The sequence below is a fragment of the Ischnura elegans genome, chromosome 9, assembly GCF_921293095.1.
Source record: "Ischnura elegans chromosome 9, ioIscEleg1.1, whole genome shotgun sequence".
Classification (NCBI taxonomy): Eukaryota; Metazoa; Arthropoda; class Insecta; order Odonata; family Coenagrionidae; genus Ischnura; species Ischnura elegans.
In genome coordinates, this window is record NC_060254.1 from 17813891 (window position 1) to 17832674 (window position 18784).

At 38.6% G+C, this 18784-nt stretch overlaps 1 protein-coding gene across 2 annotated transcripts in view; it reads right to left on the reverse strand.

The window, feature by feature from the left end:
• LOC124165114 (piwi-like protein Siwi) overlaps nucleotides 1–18784 on the reverse strand; it is a 58078-nt gene that overhangs the window by 26244 nt on the left and 13050 nt on the right. For both annotated transcript variants that reach the window (XM_046542410.1, XM_046542411.1), the window contains exons 4-8: nucleotides 18044–18154; nucleotides 11798–12009; nucleotides 7583–7806; nucleotides 7361–7490; nucleotides 4385–4537 (exon numbers count right to left, since the gene is read on the reverse strand). In XM_046542410.1, the coding sequence (XP_046398366.1) occupies nucleotides 4385–4537; nucleotides 7361–7490; nucleotides 7583–7806; nucleotides 11798–12009; nucleotides 18044–18154 (830 nt within the window). The remainder of the gene's footprint in view (nucleotides 1–4384; nucleotides 4538–7360; nucleotides 7491–7582; nucleotides 7807–11797; nucleotides 12010–18043; nucleotides 18155–18784) is intronic.

The window sequence follows — 18784 nt, forward strand, 5'->3', positions numbered from 1 at the left end:
ATCAGTAATGGCACAAATTAGTTATCTGACACCCATTAGAAGGATAGATGTTAATGGTATCCTTAACGTTGGTGCTAGAGAATTTAACAGACTCCCAACCTGATACCACTATCTTATTTTCAACTTACATACCTGATTGGTACAGGGGATTAGAGTAAGCTACACTTATTTACCTATAACAGGATTCCCACTCAAACTAATATATGCAATTTATCGTTTTTTCCAGGTTTTCACGGCCTGCATGTCGTCAAATTCATGGTCAGTTGATAAGCCATTTAAGGCAGAATTGTTGAACATGTAACAATCACCAACCGCACATTAACTAAAAATTTAACAAAGGCAACAGACGCTGTGAATGCAAATGCAGCAATGAAAATGGACTAACGTCACCTATCGTGTGCAAAATTCAGCTCCAGCTGAAGGTTGTGAGTGGGAAAATGGAGGGACCAGGATGCCAGGGAAGTTAAGAAGTGTCGGAATTTTCGCCTGTGTTAATGAACACTTAGGTTACCGGCTTTGATACAGGCCCAAGGTCAATGTGTCGTCATGGCACAAGGATTAATAATTGCGCTTCGAATATATGTGTGAAGGTAAATGCGTGGACAGTGTCTGCGTGTGACCTTGAAATATGATTGACGTGTCCATTTTTTTTTGATCCGTCAATTGTAGCAACAAAATCAATTTTGGAAGATTTTAAAGGTTTTATGATGATATTCACAGCTTTTTCCATGTTTTTTCATGACAAACAAAATTCACGGCTTATTCACGGTTTTAAGGTTTTCATGGTTGAGTGGGAACCCTGTATTAGGCTTAACCAGTATTTCCAGATCCGATAAATCAGCTTTTTATAATATTACTTGATTATTGTGGCCATATTCTGAAGTATTATTTGTATTAAGGATGGGTCGTTTCCCATTCCAGTCGAGTTCTAAGCATCAGGCATTTGTTCCAGTTTAATTTCCAATGTTCCAGTTAAATTTAGGACCAAGGGGAGTGCATAGAGGAGGCCCAATTCCATCCCATAATAGACTGAATTTAGTTGCTGCTTCTGCCCTATTCAGCTTTCATTAATGTCCACAGAGCAGTGATGAATGCAATTCTATCCATTATTGTCCAACATTTTGCAGCATAATGTTTGAAATTGCAAGGAATAACATTGAAAGGTTATGAATTTGAAAAATCACATCATGTATGCGAATCATGGTTAACAACCCCAATTATACCTTATTTCCCCATGAAACTCTGATCAATTTGTCTGTCAGTAACGCGAGTGGAGACCTCTCGAGGATCCCCTTTTGTAATACAGCAGACTCATGATTTTCACTCTCGCTCAATTTTTTCCGCAAACATTATTATGAAAAAAAAAATCCTACGAAAAATCATCGGAATCACAGCATTAATTCTAAGACACACCGGGCATATTATTTCCGTTAGAATCCCCTTCATAAACGTAAGCGATCACTTGCTAGCTACATTCACAGGAGCACCGTGTTCCTGTTTTCCAAGCCTCGCAGTGCGCGACCACACTTCATGATAACGGATACACGTCGCGAAGCAGTTTTAACCCAGGCAACTTGTGCGAGACACGACAACGTGGCGTGGTGCCTGAAAGTGTAGTTTCCGACGTCAACCAGTGGTTATGAAGGATTCGAGCAAATCTTTTTTTCTGTATCCGTGATCACACAGCCACGGATGTGTGGTTTTCAAAGCCAGGCCTTACATGGAGCATTAATAATACGAGTACAACCATGTCATCGCTGCAAAAAAGATTGCGAACTGGCGAATAAAGCACTCAACGAGTCCGGGAAGAACTAAAATAACAATAACTGCATAAATAATAATATTTTGTTTGTTTTAGGTAAAATATGAACAATTTATGACATTTGTGTGAAAGTTTGGGTTATCTGTGTTTTCTGATTATTCGTGCCGTCTCTCCCCATCATTAGCTCAGATAATCGGGAGTGTACTGTATTAGTTTTTAGAACTGTAATACCTAAATTCTCAGCAGTGCAAGACCTTACAGTCAGATTGGTACACATATCAAGGGATTTAATTGATAGGATTAGAAAGAAATTAATTTTTTGAGAAAGTTTTCCTCTCTGAGAAATTTTCTTTTTCTATCACTGCGAACATAGCGAGACAATCAGTCAATCGCCAACAGCAGTTATTGTGCCAGCCCTAAAATCAGAATCTAATACCAAAACAATCCCTCAAATAGATTAACAAATCCCTCCCTCAAATCCCTCAAACATTTTGGTGCAGGATGGTCAGTAACCTTGATTTGTTTACTGTAAGAGTAGGAAACAAAAAGCATATAGGGACTGAGGACGGAATTCTTACTGCTGCCAAAATGGTGAGTTATGGTCCCTTACTAGAGTCAATAACCTACATTTAGTGAAACTACCCTAATAGCAACTTTACTCGATAATATAATTAGAGATGGGCCGAATAGCAGATTTTTCGAACCCTAATACGAGTATCTCAAATTTCGAATACCTTGAATAGAGAATTGCACAAAGGTAGTAAATATTAGTCTTCTATTACACTTGATGATTGTATAAATAAAAAGGAATATATCACATACATTTTTAAAATCAGCTTTTTTATTCTGAACCAATTCTCCACATTGATTGTTGCTCTACATCAGCTATGCACTCGGTTGCACTTGTCTGAAGGTTTTTGTTGGGTGACATTGCTTAGACACTCTTCATCTTTAAAGCAAATTAATTTTTTATCATCTCAACTTTATTTGAATCTTAAAATACGCTGATTTTGAATTGTGGCTCAAGAATTGTATCAAAAGTGAATAATTGTTCATTTTCCAGAAATTCACACCAACTTTTAATGGAAAACAAAAATCATCGACAAAACCTTGTAGATGACTATGTGATAACTTCCTAGTTTTTAGGCAACTAATAATTCTATTTATAAGGGGGAAAACTTAAAAAAAACTGTGACTGCACTTCCACTTGCAAGAAATGTTGCTCCTTCAAAAACATCCACAACATTAATCGATTGCTTGATAGCATCCCACTGTGGTGGAGTTATATCTACATTAAAACTCAGGTTAGAGACGTCTAATGCTATTTCATGCTTCTGTTCCAGAAGATGCATCATCATTTCCAAAGCAAGTTCCATATTGTGGGTTCAGCCTGAATGGGCTTAGATTCAAAAGTAGTGAAAATAATTTTTTTGAATGCTGGTGTAATGATGGTATGCATTCAGCCAGGGGCCCACGGTAAGGTCTTCGAAGTCACTGACGAGACCCACCATTTTTTACTGTTATTTTAACCAAAATTTTGATCACATCATCTTCAAAATCAACGACCAATCAGAGCCCACCTGAATTTCCAACCAATCAGAATCAACCTCTGATCCCAAAGGTATTATATAAGATGGCCAAATTTTATGCATCGCTACTTCTGACCTGAAGACACCAACAGGATGGCTGGAGAAACTGTCGTCACCTATGGACATCTAAACGTGGACGAACGCCCGGAAGCCAAGACTCATATCAAAATTTTGATCCTTTTTCAACTTTGACACATCATTGCAGAGACATCATTTGACATAGAGGAACAAAACTGATGTCAGCAGAAGCCCAGATCCTTGTAATATTAGAATCTGTGATCTTTCGGATGAGTGGAATAGTTTGGGAGCAATAACAATGCGTGACATAAGGTATCCCAAGAGTCAATTTTTTTTCTCGCCATTTTCAATTATTTTGAGGGGTTTGAAGGGGGAAATCCAGGGTTTTCAGTTTTCCCCCAATCATTTTCAGTCCCCTATGTCGAGCGATATCTATCTATTCACCTATCTAGTTTCACATGGATGCAGACGGTCTGTGCCATGTGCCCGGATAAGGTTCCACTGACATTAATGGAAGCTTACACATGTGTGCGGACTGTCCGCACACGGACGAGCCATCTGCCAGGTCCCTCCGTCGCACGGATCATCCGCACACGTACTGGCCACAGACAGGTTTGCGCGGATGGCTGATGCGGACCAAGTAGATTTGTCAGTAGAATTAGAGTGAGCTTGGAGATAACAGTGCATCTTTTTGCTATGGATAGTCTTATTGACACTGGGAAAATAATTGAAAAAATTATATTCATCCCTGAAAAACAATAGATCGAGGTTCCAGTGTACTCGAATACCTTGGATACTAGAAAGTATTTGATATCTCTAATATCTATGCTATTATACTTCCTTGAACATAATAAAATGTGCTCCATCTCATCACACAGCGTACAAAAATTAATTATAAAACATAATAGCCTTTAAACACTAAGGCACAGCAATGAATTCTCTCAATAGTGGGTCTTTGTCTAATGCCACATTTCTCCCATGAATTCTTCTGAAAAATGCCAATTAGTGCACTTACCTCTTGATAGTACTTCATGTAGGTAATATTTTCTCCACCCTTGGAAAAGGTAGACATAGGCGTCTCATTGAAAGCAACTTCATCCACACGGTAGGTTTTGTTGTTGTATTCAGTCATCACAATACAACCAAGTATCTTTTGGTTGCACATATCCTGAAACAAAAAAGTAATAAAAATATGGTAAGAATGAAAACATGGGTAGATATTAGGGATGATCGGATTGGATACCTCGGATCCAAATATCCGTGGATATTGCCCTTCATCGGATACTTGCCAGCAATTGCAGAGATTCGGGACTCTTGGTGTAGGTTTTCCTACAATACTCTCGCTATGGCGAGTACCATCACCAAAATGGCCTTATAAAAATATATTTTTACATGATAATCATAGGGTCAATTGACAGTGATTCGGCTATCTCTCATAATGTCATGCAATGGCCCGTACTCGCTTTAACTCTGTTCCACCGTACCAGTGCATTAATATATCATGAAACACACTATGGAAGGATACAGCATTAGAGCAAAAGAAATAACAAAGAAAAATGAAATTCCTCAAGAGCATTTGTTTTCATGGCAAAATAGTACAGTAAATTCCGGTTATTACGCGCCTCACTTTACCGCGGTTTCGGATATACCGCGGGTCTCACCATGTCCCCCGAGATGATTACATTGACCTTTTTTTTGAGGTAGGTAACTTTGTGGCGAATTTTATCTCGGCGTGACTACCGACGCGTCGCAACTTCAAGCGACTGTATTAACGCGGTTGGCGACGTATTCCATACATTGTTTCGTAGCCATAAAAAAAACCGGGTAATGCCTGATCGGTCATTGTGTCTTGTGAACTCGAGCTGAAAAGTGTGTTGCACGGCTATAATAATTTTCGAGATTCTGGGAGATTGAGATAATTCTCATTCGTACGTTCGCACCGCGGCGCTCAAACCAAGGTAGGTACTCAATGCCCACAGGCTTCGAGCATTTAATGATGAATAGGCTGTTTTACCTTTGTCTTAGGCTTAATATGAATATGAAAATTACTTTTTTACGAAAATTTTCATCGATTTTAGGGTTAAAACGATGTCTGCCAAAGGAAAACTTACACAATTAAAGAAAAGTTGGGCATAATCGACAGAGTAAAACGCGGTGAATCAAAATCAAGTTTATTCAGGGAGTTTGGTGTTCCTGAAGGAACTATTCGTGGTTGGATGAAAGAAGAAGATAAATTACGATCATTTGTTGATCAAGTGGATGACGAAATAGGACTTGATAGAAAAAAGGCTAGATTGAGTGCTGCTGGTGATGTGGATGAATGTTTGTTTACGTGGTTTGTTCAGAAGCGCAGTGAAGGTGTTCCATTATCCGGTCCACTTTTACAAGCACAGGCAATTAAATTGAATAAACAAATTGGTGGTGCTCATGATTTTGTTGCTTCTGCTGGCTGGCTATCGAGGTGGAAAATTCGCCACGGGATAGCGCAAGTTAACATGCAAGGAGAATCTCGTTCCAGGGACAGTGAAGCAGCTAGAGAATTCTGTGGGACTTTACGCAAGATGATTGATGAGGGTGAGTACACTGAAGAGCAATTGTATAACTGCGATGAAACCACTCTCTACTACAGATTGCTTCCAACAAAATCACTTGATATTAAGAAGGCGGCAAATAAATCCGGAATAAAAATGAGCAAAGAAAGAGTGACTTTATTACTGTGCGCGAACAAATCAGGAAGTCACAAGTTAAAACCTCTGTGTATTGGTAAAAATCGAAGTCCTCGGTGCTTCAAGCACGTTAATATGACAGCACTACCCATAAATTACAAAAACAGTCAGAATGCCTGGATGACTCGAGACATTTTTTTAAATCTTGGTTTAATGAAGATTTTGTTCCATCGGTTAAGAGCCACTTAAGATCAAAAAAGTTAGAAGAGAAGGCACTACTTCTGTTAGATAACTGTCCGGCCCATCCGTCTTCTGAGCTCTTGATATCGAGGGATGGCAAAATAGTGGTTTCGTTTTTACCAAAAAATACGACAGCTCTTATTCAGCCCATGGATCAAGGGATAATCAGAGCATTTAAAGCCCATTATCGGCGGGAATTGCTCACTAGTGTCATAAATTCAGAACTGCAGGTACAAGAATATCTGAAACAGTCACCCTGAAGAATATGGCTTATAATATTGGATTGGCATGGAAGAAAATAACTTCAGCTACAATCCTAAATTGCTGGCCAAAGTGCGAGTATACAGCGGGCGATAGCATGGAAGACGAAGACGAGTTTTTGGGTTTCACGGAAGAGGACGCACGTGAAGCTTCAGATGTTCTTTCTAATAAACTATTTGTGAGTGATCTCGAGGCCTGGGTTCGCGAAGACGAGGAAACTCCTGTATCTGCTTATAAGAGTGACGAAGAAATTGTGGCTGCAGTCCAGAGCCGCGCAAAAACAGCTGCATCATCGGAAGATGAGAGCGAGAATGAAGAAGACGAATGTGAGGTGGAGATGCCAAAAATTGGCCATTTATTACATAATATTAGTGAATTGATGAATTGGTTGGAGGGACAAAGTGATTGCGATAGTATTCATCTGTTGCACTTGCAAAGCATAAAAAATTACGTGACAAAGAAACGCCATCAACTATCGCGGAAAAAGAAAATATCCGAGTATTTTAGTAACTCCCGTTAAAGTAGAGCATCGAAATCATAAAATAAATATTTTAATAATGTATTACGCAAATATATTGGCTATAAAAATTACCTTTAAGGGTTTTTTTATTGCTTCCCACGTATTTTCCCGTTATAACGCGGTTGTCCGATAATGCGGGTGTAAACTATGTCCCCCTAGACCCGCGTTATAACCGAATTTTACTGTACTTCTAACTAATATGTGAAAGTTGAGTTTTTACCTATTTGAGGGCCTTAAGAAATTAAATCACAGGGCTAGCATTTTCAAAAAATAACAAGTAAAAAGTAATTGCTTTGATATATACCTGAAAATTCCCTCGCATGTTGGTGAACTCCGACATTAGGTGCAGAACACTGTCCTTGCGCATCACCTTGTGCGAGATCTCAGCACACATAAGAAGATTATTCTCATGCTGTCTAATAGATGTCAAGTAGCTGGAAAAATATATAAATTTTGGTCAAGTTAACTTTCTGAGGGCTATCCCAAAAATATCCAACTGCTGCATCTGATACAAATACAAACTCACCCAGGCCACAGTTCCAAACGATATTCTGGAATGGCAATCCTGGCCTTGGCATCGAAGAAATTCCTGCCAACAAGCTGAAGGTCCATGTGACCAAAACACTTCCTCACAAGGATGTTGAAAAACTGTATGTAGTGATAATCCCCCACAGCCAGGTCACCCACAAGCTTTATAGTAATACGAATTTGAGCTTCATCTGAATTTCTGGTAGAATACAGTTCCATGACCTAAGTAGAGAAGTAAGTATTCATAAACAAGGGAGACATACAAAAAGAACATGTAAAAAGATTGTCAATGGAGATCCATGCAGCATCTCCTTTTGAAGCAAGTATGGATTGTTCCATATAGCAGCCATTTTCATTACTGAACAGACTCCCAAAATAAAAAGAATGAAATACAATTCACCAACTCCCTGGCTCCATTCCAAAGCTATTCATCGCAACTTCACCAATTGCTTGGAAAGTGGCACTCAATTATATCTTGTTGATGACTCCACAATAGATTTGATTCAGTGGGCGATTATTGAGCGTTTGTGCAGTGGAGGTATCGTTGTAGCCTCTACTTTTTTTTTGGGCAGTGACATTCAGTAATATCGAGATTGGTAAATGACTGATCCTAATAGAAGTTGGGCACTAATTAAGATCATTTTGTTATCTTTTTATAGACTCACTTTGTCATTTGCCATCTTATCCTGGTTCTTGCAACTCAACTTTAACCTGTGGATGAATTCTTCACGGGATTCCCACCAGGTAAGAGCTGTTCAGTCAGGGAATGTTTCAATGGCTATCTCTGCCATTGTCCTCAGGGCATAGATTCACAGATTGAAACATCGACTCCGACCAAACAGCTCACCTCGTGGAAATCCCATGAACTATTCATCCACATCGTGCACCAGTAAAACATCAAGTCTTATACAACTTCTTTCAGATTAGCAATCACGCTGAAATTTTCAGGATCAGGGGCCTAAGTCTGTAACTTGAAATCTCCTTTCTCTGGAGAAACTTTTCTACCGTAGTTTTCTCCAGACTGAAATCTGCAACTTCGCGGAGAAAACATCAGTTCTTGGCCGTAACCAGAGAAAAAACTAATTCTCAGTATCAAATAGGTATAAAAAATATTGAATTTGAAGCCGGCAATAGCGTGAAGAACCAATAAAAATGCTTAGTTTCATATAAAAAATGAGTGGGAAATCAAACTATTTTCACTTGCAATACGGGCTATTCATTCATCACTATAGTAAAACTTTCAAATAAATGAAGTTGATGCATCGATACACATTTACTACATTGCAAATACCTACGTGCGAGCAATTAGTAAAATCTGTTTGCAACTCCCAAAATGTTATAGTTAAGAAAACACAACAACCTGCCTCGCTACGTTTAAAATTTTCAAATATTGACAGCGTAGAAGTGCAGAAAGATAGGGAAAATAGTTTACTAGAGGTATTTATACATAAAAAACAAAGTAAAATTACCCTTACTCGTACATATTTATAACTCACCGTATCACACATAGCACTACAATGCACACATTTCATGAGCTGTCTTTTTGATACTTAAAAATCAGTATATTCCAAATCAACAGTTTCAATGAAAAACTTGGCTCACAATAAATTTAAAGCACTATTATGTAACACTAAAAAAACATGATACAGTGAGTCCTCGTTTAACGTCACTTACCGTTCCTGAAAAATATGACGATAAACGAAATGACGTTAATCGAAGCACATTATCCCATAAGAAACAATGTAAAAAGTGAATATCGGCTCCTAGACCTCACAATTCCTACGCGAAATAATTTTAGCGTATCATATTTGGGCCATTTTTTACGATGGGAATGCCAAACTATGGCATAAATACGAGTCCCTGTCTTCATCGACGGCAATACCAGCAGCGACGTACATCCTTCTCCATTTTTGTATCTTCCCGCATTTGTTTTTTCGGCTTCGCTATGGTGGTCAACCGTTCGAGCGTCGCCTGGGCATCATCATCGCTGAAACATCGTCGCAGTTACAGGAACCAAGATTATTGAGAACACGGCGAAAAAGTGACGACAAATACTCCGAGTTCTACACGGAAAAATTCCTAGAAATCACTTTTCAGGTTCCAGAAAACCGTTATGTCAAGTAAAATTTGCTAAAACTTTACTTGACATTTACGCACTTAACATTTGCGCACCTACCTAAGAATTCATTTTGCAGAAAATTAGCTATAAACGTAATCGAAATTGACAATAAACACCGTTTTACACTTCGTTTAGACTGACTGTATTACCGCCAACAAAACGAACAACCTGCAACGCCCACCGCTTCGCATTTTTTCTCGTGCGAAATTTAAAAGACCTGACGTTATCGCGAAGCAAAGGTGCGATAAACGAATAACGGTCTCAAAATTTTCGTGACGTTATCGCGAAATGACGTTAAACGGGGTGACGTAGAACGAGGACTCACTGTAATTGGTTTTCCAATCACTCTGCACACACTAAAAGAATTTGCATTCTTTGAAGTTCGAAAGGATTCTTCACACCTCACTTCCCACTCACCACTAATGACTTAGAATCAGATTATGTTATTTCACATTAACATTACGAAGACAATGAAATGAATAGGCTGAAACAAATTGCTAAACCAGATATTGTAACATCAAAAAACTTTGGATTTCACTTTCACTCTTGCCGTAACCAAAATATGACCAAAACAAAAACAACAGCGCAACTAAATGCCTGAAATGTAAACACTGGCGGAAGCTCACAATGAAATGGCAATAGGTAATAAAATCAAACAACTTAGAAGCGAACATACGAATGAAAATTAATACGCATTCAATATATCCTGAAAATACAATTAGTTCAAATATGAAACATATCCTCTTCGCTTAAGTTAGATACCTTTGATCGAAATGTACACTATTGATTAAACCAGCATGGAAGAAATAAATAATTTTGTTAAAGATGTTACATTCACAACTCACTTCACTTGTCGCTTCACTATTTACTTTGTCTATATGCAACCAATTCACGTAGGGGTACACTAAAGGCAAAAATTGTGTTCACTTACAATAGAGGCACAATGAAAGTTCACTGCATGTAGTTTCCTTGCAAATGCAACTATACAAAACTTTCCACACCTGTCAACAATTACACTACGTATGTTGCCTGACTAACTTGAAGAATGGATTTTCGTGTTCTATTTTGGCACAAATACATAAAAAATATATACGAGTATACAAATAGAACCTCAGTTCGATCATCCACAATGGTCTGCCATTGCTATTTTTCTCGCTTTCTCCCAGGGAGAAAATTAGTCTGCGGGTCCCGGAAGGGTGACTCCGAAGAACCCGCCAGGGTGCATCAAGTTTCTCCAATCTTGTTACAGACTTGAGTTGGGAGAAACATTTTCTACAGGAGAAACATTTTCTCCGTTACTGGGAGAATGTTTTCTCTGTCACCGGGAGGAACGAGTTACAGACTTAGGGTTGGATGAAACGGTAGCTTCATGAGTCTATTTTTTCCCAACTCAGTTACAGACTTAGGCCCCAGATGAAGTCACAGCCATGCAATATTCTAACACTTTCAATGTGATTTTAACTGTCATTTAATTGTTATTCAGATATTAAAATTTACTGCACAAAATAAGGATTAAATAATGAGAACACATCAATGCCCAAGTAAATTCCTGATATAAATTTGAGCAGACTGGCTGGCAATAGCTTTCATTTTCAGCAGCATAGGTCTAGGTTGGAATTTCTCCAGTTATCTCATACTAAGAATTCTACCCCTCCCACCAAGACATTCTAAGCATCATACCACTACAGGTCACGGAAAACAAGTTATTATTTGCTAATTTCATCACATCCACGTCGATATGCATTACAGCAACGAAACCTCAAAAAAAAATTTGTTATTCATTATCAAATGGTTTATACCCAGGAAACATCCACATGCTAGCCTGCAAGGGGTGGCCCTATTAGACTAGTGGCTGCAGGACTACCAGCAAGACATTCACAGAAAATAATCGGCCAGATATAAATAGGCACCTGAAGATTCTCTCACACAACATCTGCTATGTCAGTGATCCATGTAAAAATTTAGAGAAGCATCAAAGTGAAGATAACAATGGATAAGGATACCTTGTTACATGTTACAAAATACAGCAGCAAGGGGGGTCTGGAAAAAGCATAAAATGTTTAAGGTTTCATACACTAACAGAAAAAAACTTACTTTATCAGGAAATTTATGGCTTGCAAACATCATGGTTCCATCAAAGATATAACCACCAAGTTGCTTCTTATGAACTCGCAGAAGAGACTTACGCACACCAGTGCGATCTTCTTCTGGAGAAAAGTCCACTCTGTACTGATACAAACACCAGTCAGTTTTTGATAATATTTGAAAATAATTTGCAGTCAGATTCACTGGTGTTCCATGTGTCCCTGAAAGTAAATATTTTTTGATAGATTAAATTTCAGTGCCTTTAAAATTGAATCCCAGAATCAGGGATTAGAGCAGCCCTCCCAAACAAATCTTCGACCCACAAATATTGTCATCACAACAGACATAAAATTACTTTTAACTATCAATGACAAAATTCTTTCTAGATAATAGCTACAGGAAATAAACAGCTCAATATGAACACAGGCTGGCAACTTGGCTGAGTATTTCAGTTTGTTCCCAGATCATTAATGGGTAGAGGTCCGTGAAAGTGATTTTATTTTTTTGCTAAAATTCATTATAAAGCCATGTGATTACGGTGTTATAGAAAACCAACGGTGTTATAGAAAATTGACGGAGTTATTATAATGCTAAAATTTTTCTAACGCTAAAGTTTATAGGCATTTATTTCATGGTACACGTTTCATGAATACTTATACTTTCATTAAGCATTTTACGTAATATTTAACATAATTTCAATTGGACAAAATTTCTGATAAAACTAAATGTAAGAAATGGTTCAAGTTACAGTGGAACCTCTATTTTACACTTTTGAATGGACCACTTACATAAAGTGCAAAATAGAGGAAATTGTAAAATAAGAGTATCATTTATTAAAGGTGGTATTGTTTAGGACCTGATAAAAAGTGTGCAAAATCAGGGAAAACGTAAAATGGGGGAATGTAAAATCGAAGTTTCACAGTATATTGATTCAAGGTATGTGAATGGTTAAAGAATGCAGTCTTGGCAAATATGATCGGCAAACCCCTGTGTGCTCACATGGTAACTGTCGTTTTGCGGGTCCCCTTTCTCTCGCACTTTTATGTGTGTATCGCAACTGATGTACTTTAACAGCATGTCACACCTCTCAAATTCAAACCTTTTAATGCAAACTTTGCATAGTAATACTTTGTCTTTCACATATTATTGCTTCCGAGCTGAATTCAGTTGCCATGGTAAGAACGGTATCACTAGTTTTTGGCATTATGAAATTCCTTTCCTTATTATTTCCTTATAATTATTCGTTCCATTCAATATTTGAAGCTGGAACCATGATAAAAAAGCCCAACAAAATCACAATGAAGACAGCAATATATACTTCCATCACAAAGCCCCGAACCCTGGCCCCCTGGGTGGGAGTCGCATACACTACCACTACCCCATCTGACCAGTCTGGTGAGGGGTGCGATATTTAGGAATTATATACGGCTTGTGAAAAATACCGCATAAAAATAAATTAATTACAGCCAAACTAAGGCCCATTCAACGGAACCACTTTCAGAGATGTATTCAACATTCCGAAGGCCATAATAAATACAGCATTGAAAAAGGTGGAGCAAGGTACGTGGTCTCCCCTTGTAAGTTGGTATATTCAGGAAGTCAACATGACAGAGGTGATTTAGGGACTGAATTTCCAAGGGCACACACCATGCCCACATTGGTCTCTCCCTGTTTATGTGTTCTTACCTCTTGCTGAAATTCTCTCTCAACCCCCTCAAATAATTGAAATCATGAATTTTAATGCATTCTTTAACTCTCATATCCAGTTATTTCCCACTACACATTCCAATAGTATAATGCATTATTTGTTTTCAAAATTTAAAGAGATTTAGCAATAGTTATTGCAATGCACCACATCCTCAAGTAATACCGTATAAGAGCATTTAAGAGACGCACACCTATTGTGAGCACTGGAGATTAAAGAAAAAAAAATTTGCGGCATCTTTAAATCCTATCGCATGGTGTTGCAGATGGATTTTCGACAGTTTAGACAAATTTCCACTTTCAAAACTAAAATTTACGCTTCAGCTAAATTTACACGATATGTATGGTGCTCTGAGATAAGCAGGCATTCCTTTATAGTCTTATCCTTATGATGCTTACTAGAGATTGTCACATCAGATACCTTGGATCGAAATATCCACGGATAATGCCCTTCACCTTAATGTACTTCGGATCCAAATTCGTCGAAGAAATTGAATCTGAATCAAAAATTTTCAATCAATGCTTTCATGAATGCAACCTCCCATAAGAGGGACTAGAAAGAGTTCCGATCCTCTCTACACATGCACCATTGCACTACGATGCCTGTCCAACTGTCGAACTATTTTGCTATCAGCTCTCATAGGAGTATTGAAATATAATTTCAGCAGTAGAAAATTTTAAGGCAAAACATGATAGACACAGTGTGAATCATACCAAGAGATTGAACAACGATCAGGGGAATCTCAGTGCCGTATCATAATAACCACGGCATAGATTTCTCTAACCACCCTCGGCCCTCCATCAGCCCAAGACATTTTTTTCTTTACCAAGACCTCACAGACCAAAAACCACCTGCCCCAAAGGAAAATATCTAGTTACACAGGAACAAAGGAAACTTGTTTCATCCCTACCCTATCTCAACAACTGACCTAGGTGAGTCACCTACTGAGCCCGAAGATTTCTTGATAGCTTTCAGCAATTGTACCACACGCACGGGGTTCAAAAAATATTGAGACCAAACCTGATGCATATCTGACAACATTCAATTTTTTTTAAGCTCTAATTGATTGACACAAATATCCACAGTTCCAACAAGGCAACTAATATTCAACGAAGTTCAAATAGCAAAATTTCGGAAGAAAAAGGGTACCATGAGCACATTCAAGCAATACCAGATGGACTAGAAACTTCAGGCAATGCAAACTGCATGCATTACATTGCTGCATCTTCGTCTTTGCTTTGAAGGCAACGATGTGACCTGCAAGATTGGATTTGTTCTCCTCTTGCTCCTTCGCTCCTAGCCTCGCTGCTTGAAAGATGGAGGGAGTGCACTCCTTCCCCTCTACCTCTTCTTTTGTGCTCTTCACTTCGAAGCATTTCCAATTTATTGTATCTACTAGTGATGGGTCGGCTCGATTCCTCGATTCTCGGCCAAGAATCGGAATCGAAAATGAGTACTTGTCAATGTGAAAAATCGATTCCGATTCCAGTAGTACTTCGAACCACAAATTTAAATATGACCGCGTTTCCAGCAGTCATTTGAATTTTCGTGCTGCGTTATCGTAACAACAAAAAACATTATCTTCTACGGATTTGCGAGTACTCGAAAGTTCGAGCAGAGTCGAGTAGTTGGTACTTTTATGCGCTTAAGTAGTTGGTACTCGACTCGAGCGCTTCGAGTAGCATTGTAAATGTCGAGTCGAGTAAGTTACGGTTACACGGCTTTCGAGGCTAGTAGGTCCAACAATCTGCCGACAGGAAGTGCTATCATGAAACTCATGTAGTAATATAGTTTTTAAAGCCGATAAGTCATTCCAATGTCTTGGCTTGGTAGTTTTAGCTTGCTGTACACTCTACAGTTGTCGACGTGGGCGACGAATACCTTTACGCCAGCCGCGGCGGCCGATCGTCTTCCGACCCGGCGCACATCGCGGTGCACCGGTCCGAAATCGGAAAAAGCTGGAATCAAGTCCAAAATCACCTTTTTGGGGATAGAGGCTTGAAACTTAGCGTAAACACTCATAAATCATTACCAGATATACACTTATATGCCATTTTACCTAAATATGACGCTTAAGTGATGATACAGTGGCCCAAACATGACCAACTTTTCAAAACCACGCGCGATCTCGTTAATCCTCGAAAATTTTTAAATTTATCCAGGTGGTGTTGAGTTGGTATGATTTTAATGGAATAAAAAATGCAATATTCCTTACACTTGGTGCTTTTTCTATACTTCTAATGACTTTTGAAGATTTTGGCTTTCATCTGTCTGGTTTTACAACGCGAAATGGTCGACCCGTTTTTCACTTGAAATTTGACATAAAGTAGAAACTATCTTTCGTTTGCGAAAAATAACTCGGAAAATTTGAACCACAATATATAGTAGAGATTTCTAAAAAGTACTAAGCAGAAATCTTGGAAAAACACTTTTGAGAAGAAGGAAAAAAGAGCGATTTTTTAATCGCGCGTCAAGGCTGAGCTACACGCCGCGGAACCCGGTAACTGAGGCCGATTTTTCAAGTTTTTTAAAACTTAAGTCTTGAAAATCGTCATTTAAAGCACGGACAATCGTCTTCATTGACTTAAAAAACTAAAATGAGGGTGTTAAAAAGGGTTATATATAGATCGACTTGACCATTTAACGCATTACTCGAGTGAAAATACTAAGGATTGGATATTTTTCGGGAACCATCCCACGCATAAGAAATATGGCTCGGGTATTGAAGTAAAGTGAAGAGATTAATTCGGCATGCTTAAGAGAGAGGAAAATGAACTGTTTCCTCGAAAGGCAACAGCCGATACCCTTTTTCCCCCTTCACCTTCGCAAAGGTGAGTCGCACGGAAAGCAGTTTTCACATCAGGCATCTTTTAGCCTTTTTTAATACTGCGTCCGTCCAATGTGATATTCATTTGCAGCGTTTAGTTTCTTTCTTGAACTTAAAAAAGCAAGAGTTTTAAGGCTGATTAAACTACGTGAGAAGTATAGGTATTTTTGGCTCTACAAAACTAAAGCTAAGTTCTTTAGTTCATTTGCTTAGGCAACTTGAGTTCCATGAGGTTTCAAGATCCACAAAGATCGATGATATACTTCAGGTTTCCGAAATCTTGCAATTTAGGGAGGAAAGTACTTTCCCAGTCACACAATTATGTAGCAAAAGGCAATTTTCTGCAGGCAGTAATACTGTGACATGGAGACATCAAAACCTGCTGGCTGAGCATGAGCATGTTGGTTTTTCTGCTTGAGAATTTGTAAGGGCCAAATATTACACGATTCATATAAGCAGTATTTAATCTTAATTATAACTGTGAATATGACTTTACTCAGGGCTCTCCCTTGTATTTATAAGTGGTCTTTTTCTTGGAGCCTATGTCGTCAGAATCGATGGAATCGGTATCGGTAGAATCGGAATCGAAATGTCAGAATCGGAATCGATAAAATTTTGGAATCGACCCATCACTAGTATCTACCATTTAGTCCAGCAATGTACACACTCGTTTGAATTTTTTAAACAGCAGGTTTTGACAACTGCACAATTTTCAATGGCAATTATCCTCATAACAGAGCCTGAAGATGATTTTTGAAAAATCTGACCCTTAGTGTAACTGAAATCACTTGACAAGACCAATGTTGACTATTAACCAGAAATCCTTCAAATTTAAAATTTTCTCTAATTTAGATATGAGACTGCTATTCGCAGTTTTAAATGCCAACGAATGCCCACTAGCACGCTAACCGGAGGGTTAATAAAAAAACCCAGGCAATCTTTTCCATGGTCACCACCGAGGTATCGACGAGATGGCACAATGCTTAAGAGTTAATTATTTATTTATTTATTTATCACAACCCCCGTAAACAGCACATAACGGCCTTTTACAACGAGGGATTTCAATATTAACAGAGTACAACACAAACATCCATGCCCTGGAGAGGGATCACCTACCCAGGCGGGATTCGAACCCGCGACCTACGGTTTGGCAGGCGAGGACTTTACCCCGCCGCCACCGAGGCCGGCGAAACCGGTTAAGAGTTATAACACAAACAGGAGCATTTTTAAAATGTCACCAAGGAAGAAACTCCCCCGCCTCCCGCTTGTTTGTGACCTTGGTTTTTATGTGACTGACTCACGCTAAAAACCAAGTCCACCCAGTTCCTCTTGGAGCAATGAATGGGGAAGGGGAGGGGTGGATAAGAAGTTCGTGTAAGAGATGCACCCCCACATTCAGCTGAAATTTCTGGGAAAAACAGGAGTGTCTCTTACACGTGCTTATACGGTACTCAGAAATACCTATGCTTGTTATTAGTCAATTTATTTTCTATGTGTCCTAAGTATCAAGACAGCCTAAAATTTTACTATAAATGCTAAATATCATGCAGAACCTTCAAATTCAACCCCTTAACATGTGTTTCAGCTGCCAATCACCATTTTTTATGCACATCACAAATCAAAATCAGTGTCAAGAACCGCAATGATGGCCCAGACCATCAATGGTGAATGAATATATTAGTTGGTCTAGGAGGACAAATTCAGCATCCTTCCTCCTCCTTACCTTTCTTACTGCCCTCCTTGTCCTTGGGGCGTGTTCGCAGCACTGTTTGCGGCAAAGGTCGACCACCACGCATTGCTCCTCGCCCACCAGCTGGAGCATCCCCAGCACCACCTACAACAATAACATATTTATTTGTGCATTACATATACTTATTAGTTTATTAAACTTTATTCATTACTATTTTATCTTGATTTTGCTTTAACTTTTACCCTGGACAAGCAATTTATTTGGGGTCATGGAAAAAATGTTATAATGCGGACAATAAAATCTTTTGCAGAAAAATTTTTACAGCCATAAATGTGGAAACTAAATAAGGATAAATTTTACATTGCTCTAATATGGAATGGATCGGTATCACAAAAACTAATCAATATGCAGTAAAAGTAAAATGCAACGACATTTAATCTAGATCTGACTGTATGCATAAATAATATAGATATATTTATGAGGGTATCTGAACATCTGGCAATCGGAGGGTCCGTGGTTCCATTTCTTGGTCGACGTAAAAGTTTTTCCACTTTTACAGTGGAACCTCGATCTGGCAGTTCCACATTGATCGTGTTCCCGCAATCATCGTTCCTATTCCCAAATGAAGTTCCATGCAGGCAATGTAATTTTTTCCCATATTATCAACACCCGAAGTATCGTTTTCCTGTACTGATCATTTGAAAATCACAGTACCAATGAATAACTTTCCCACATTCATCACTTGACGAAAATTACAATAAGTATTTACACTGC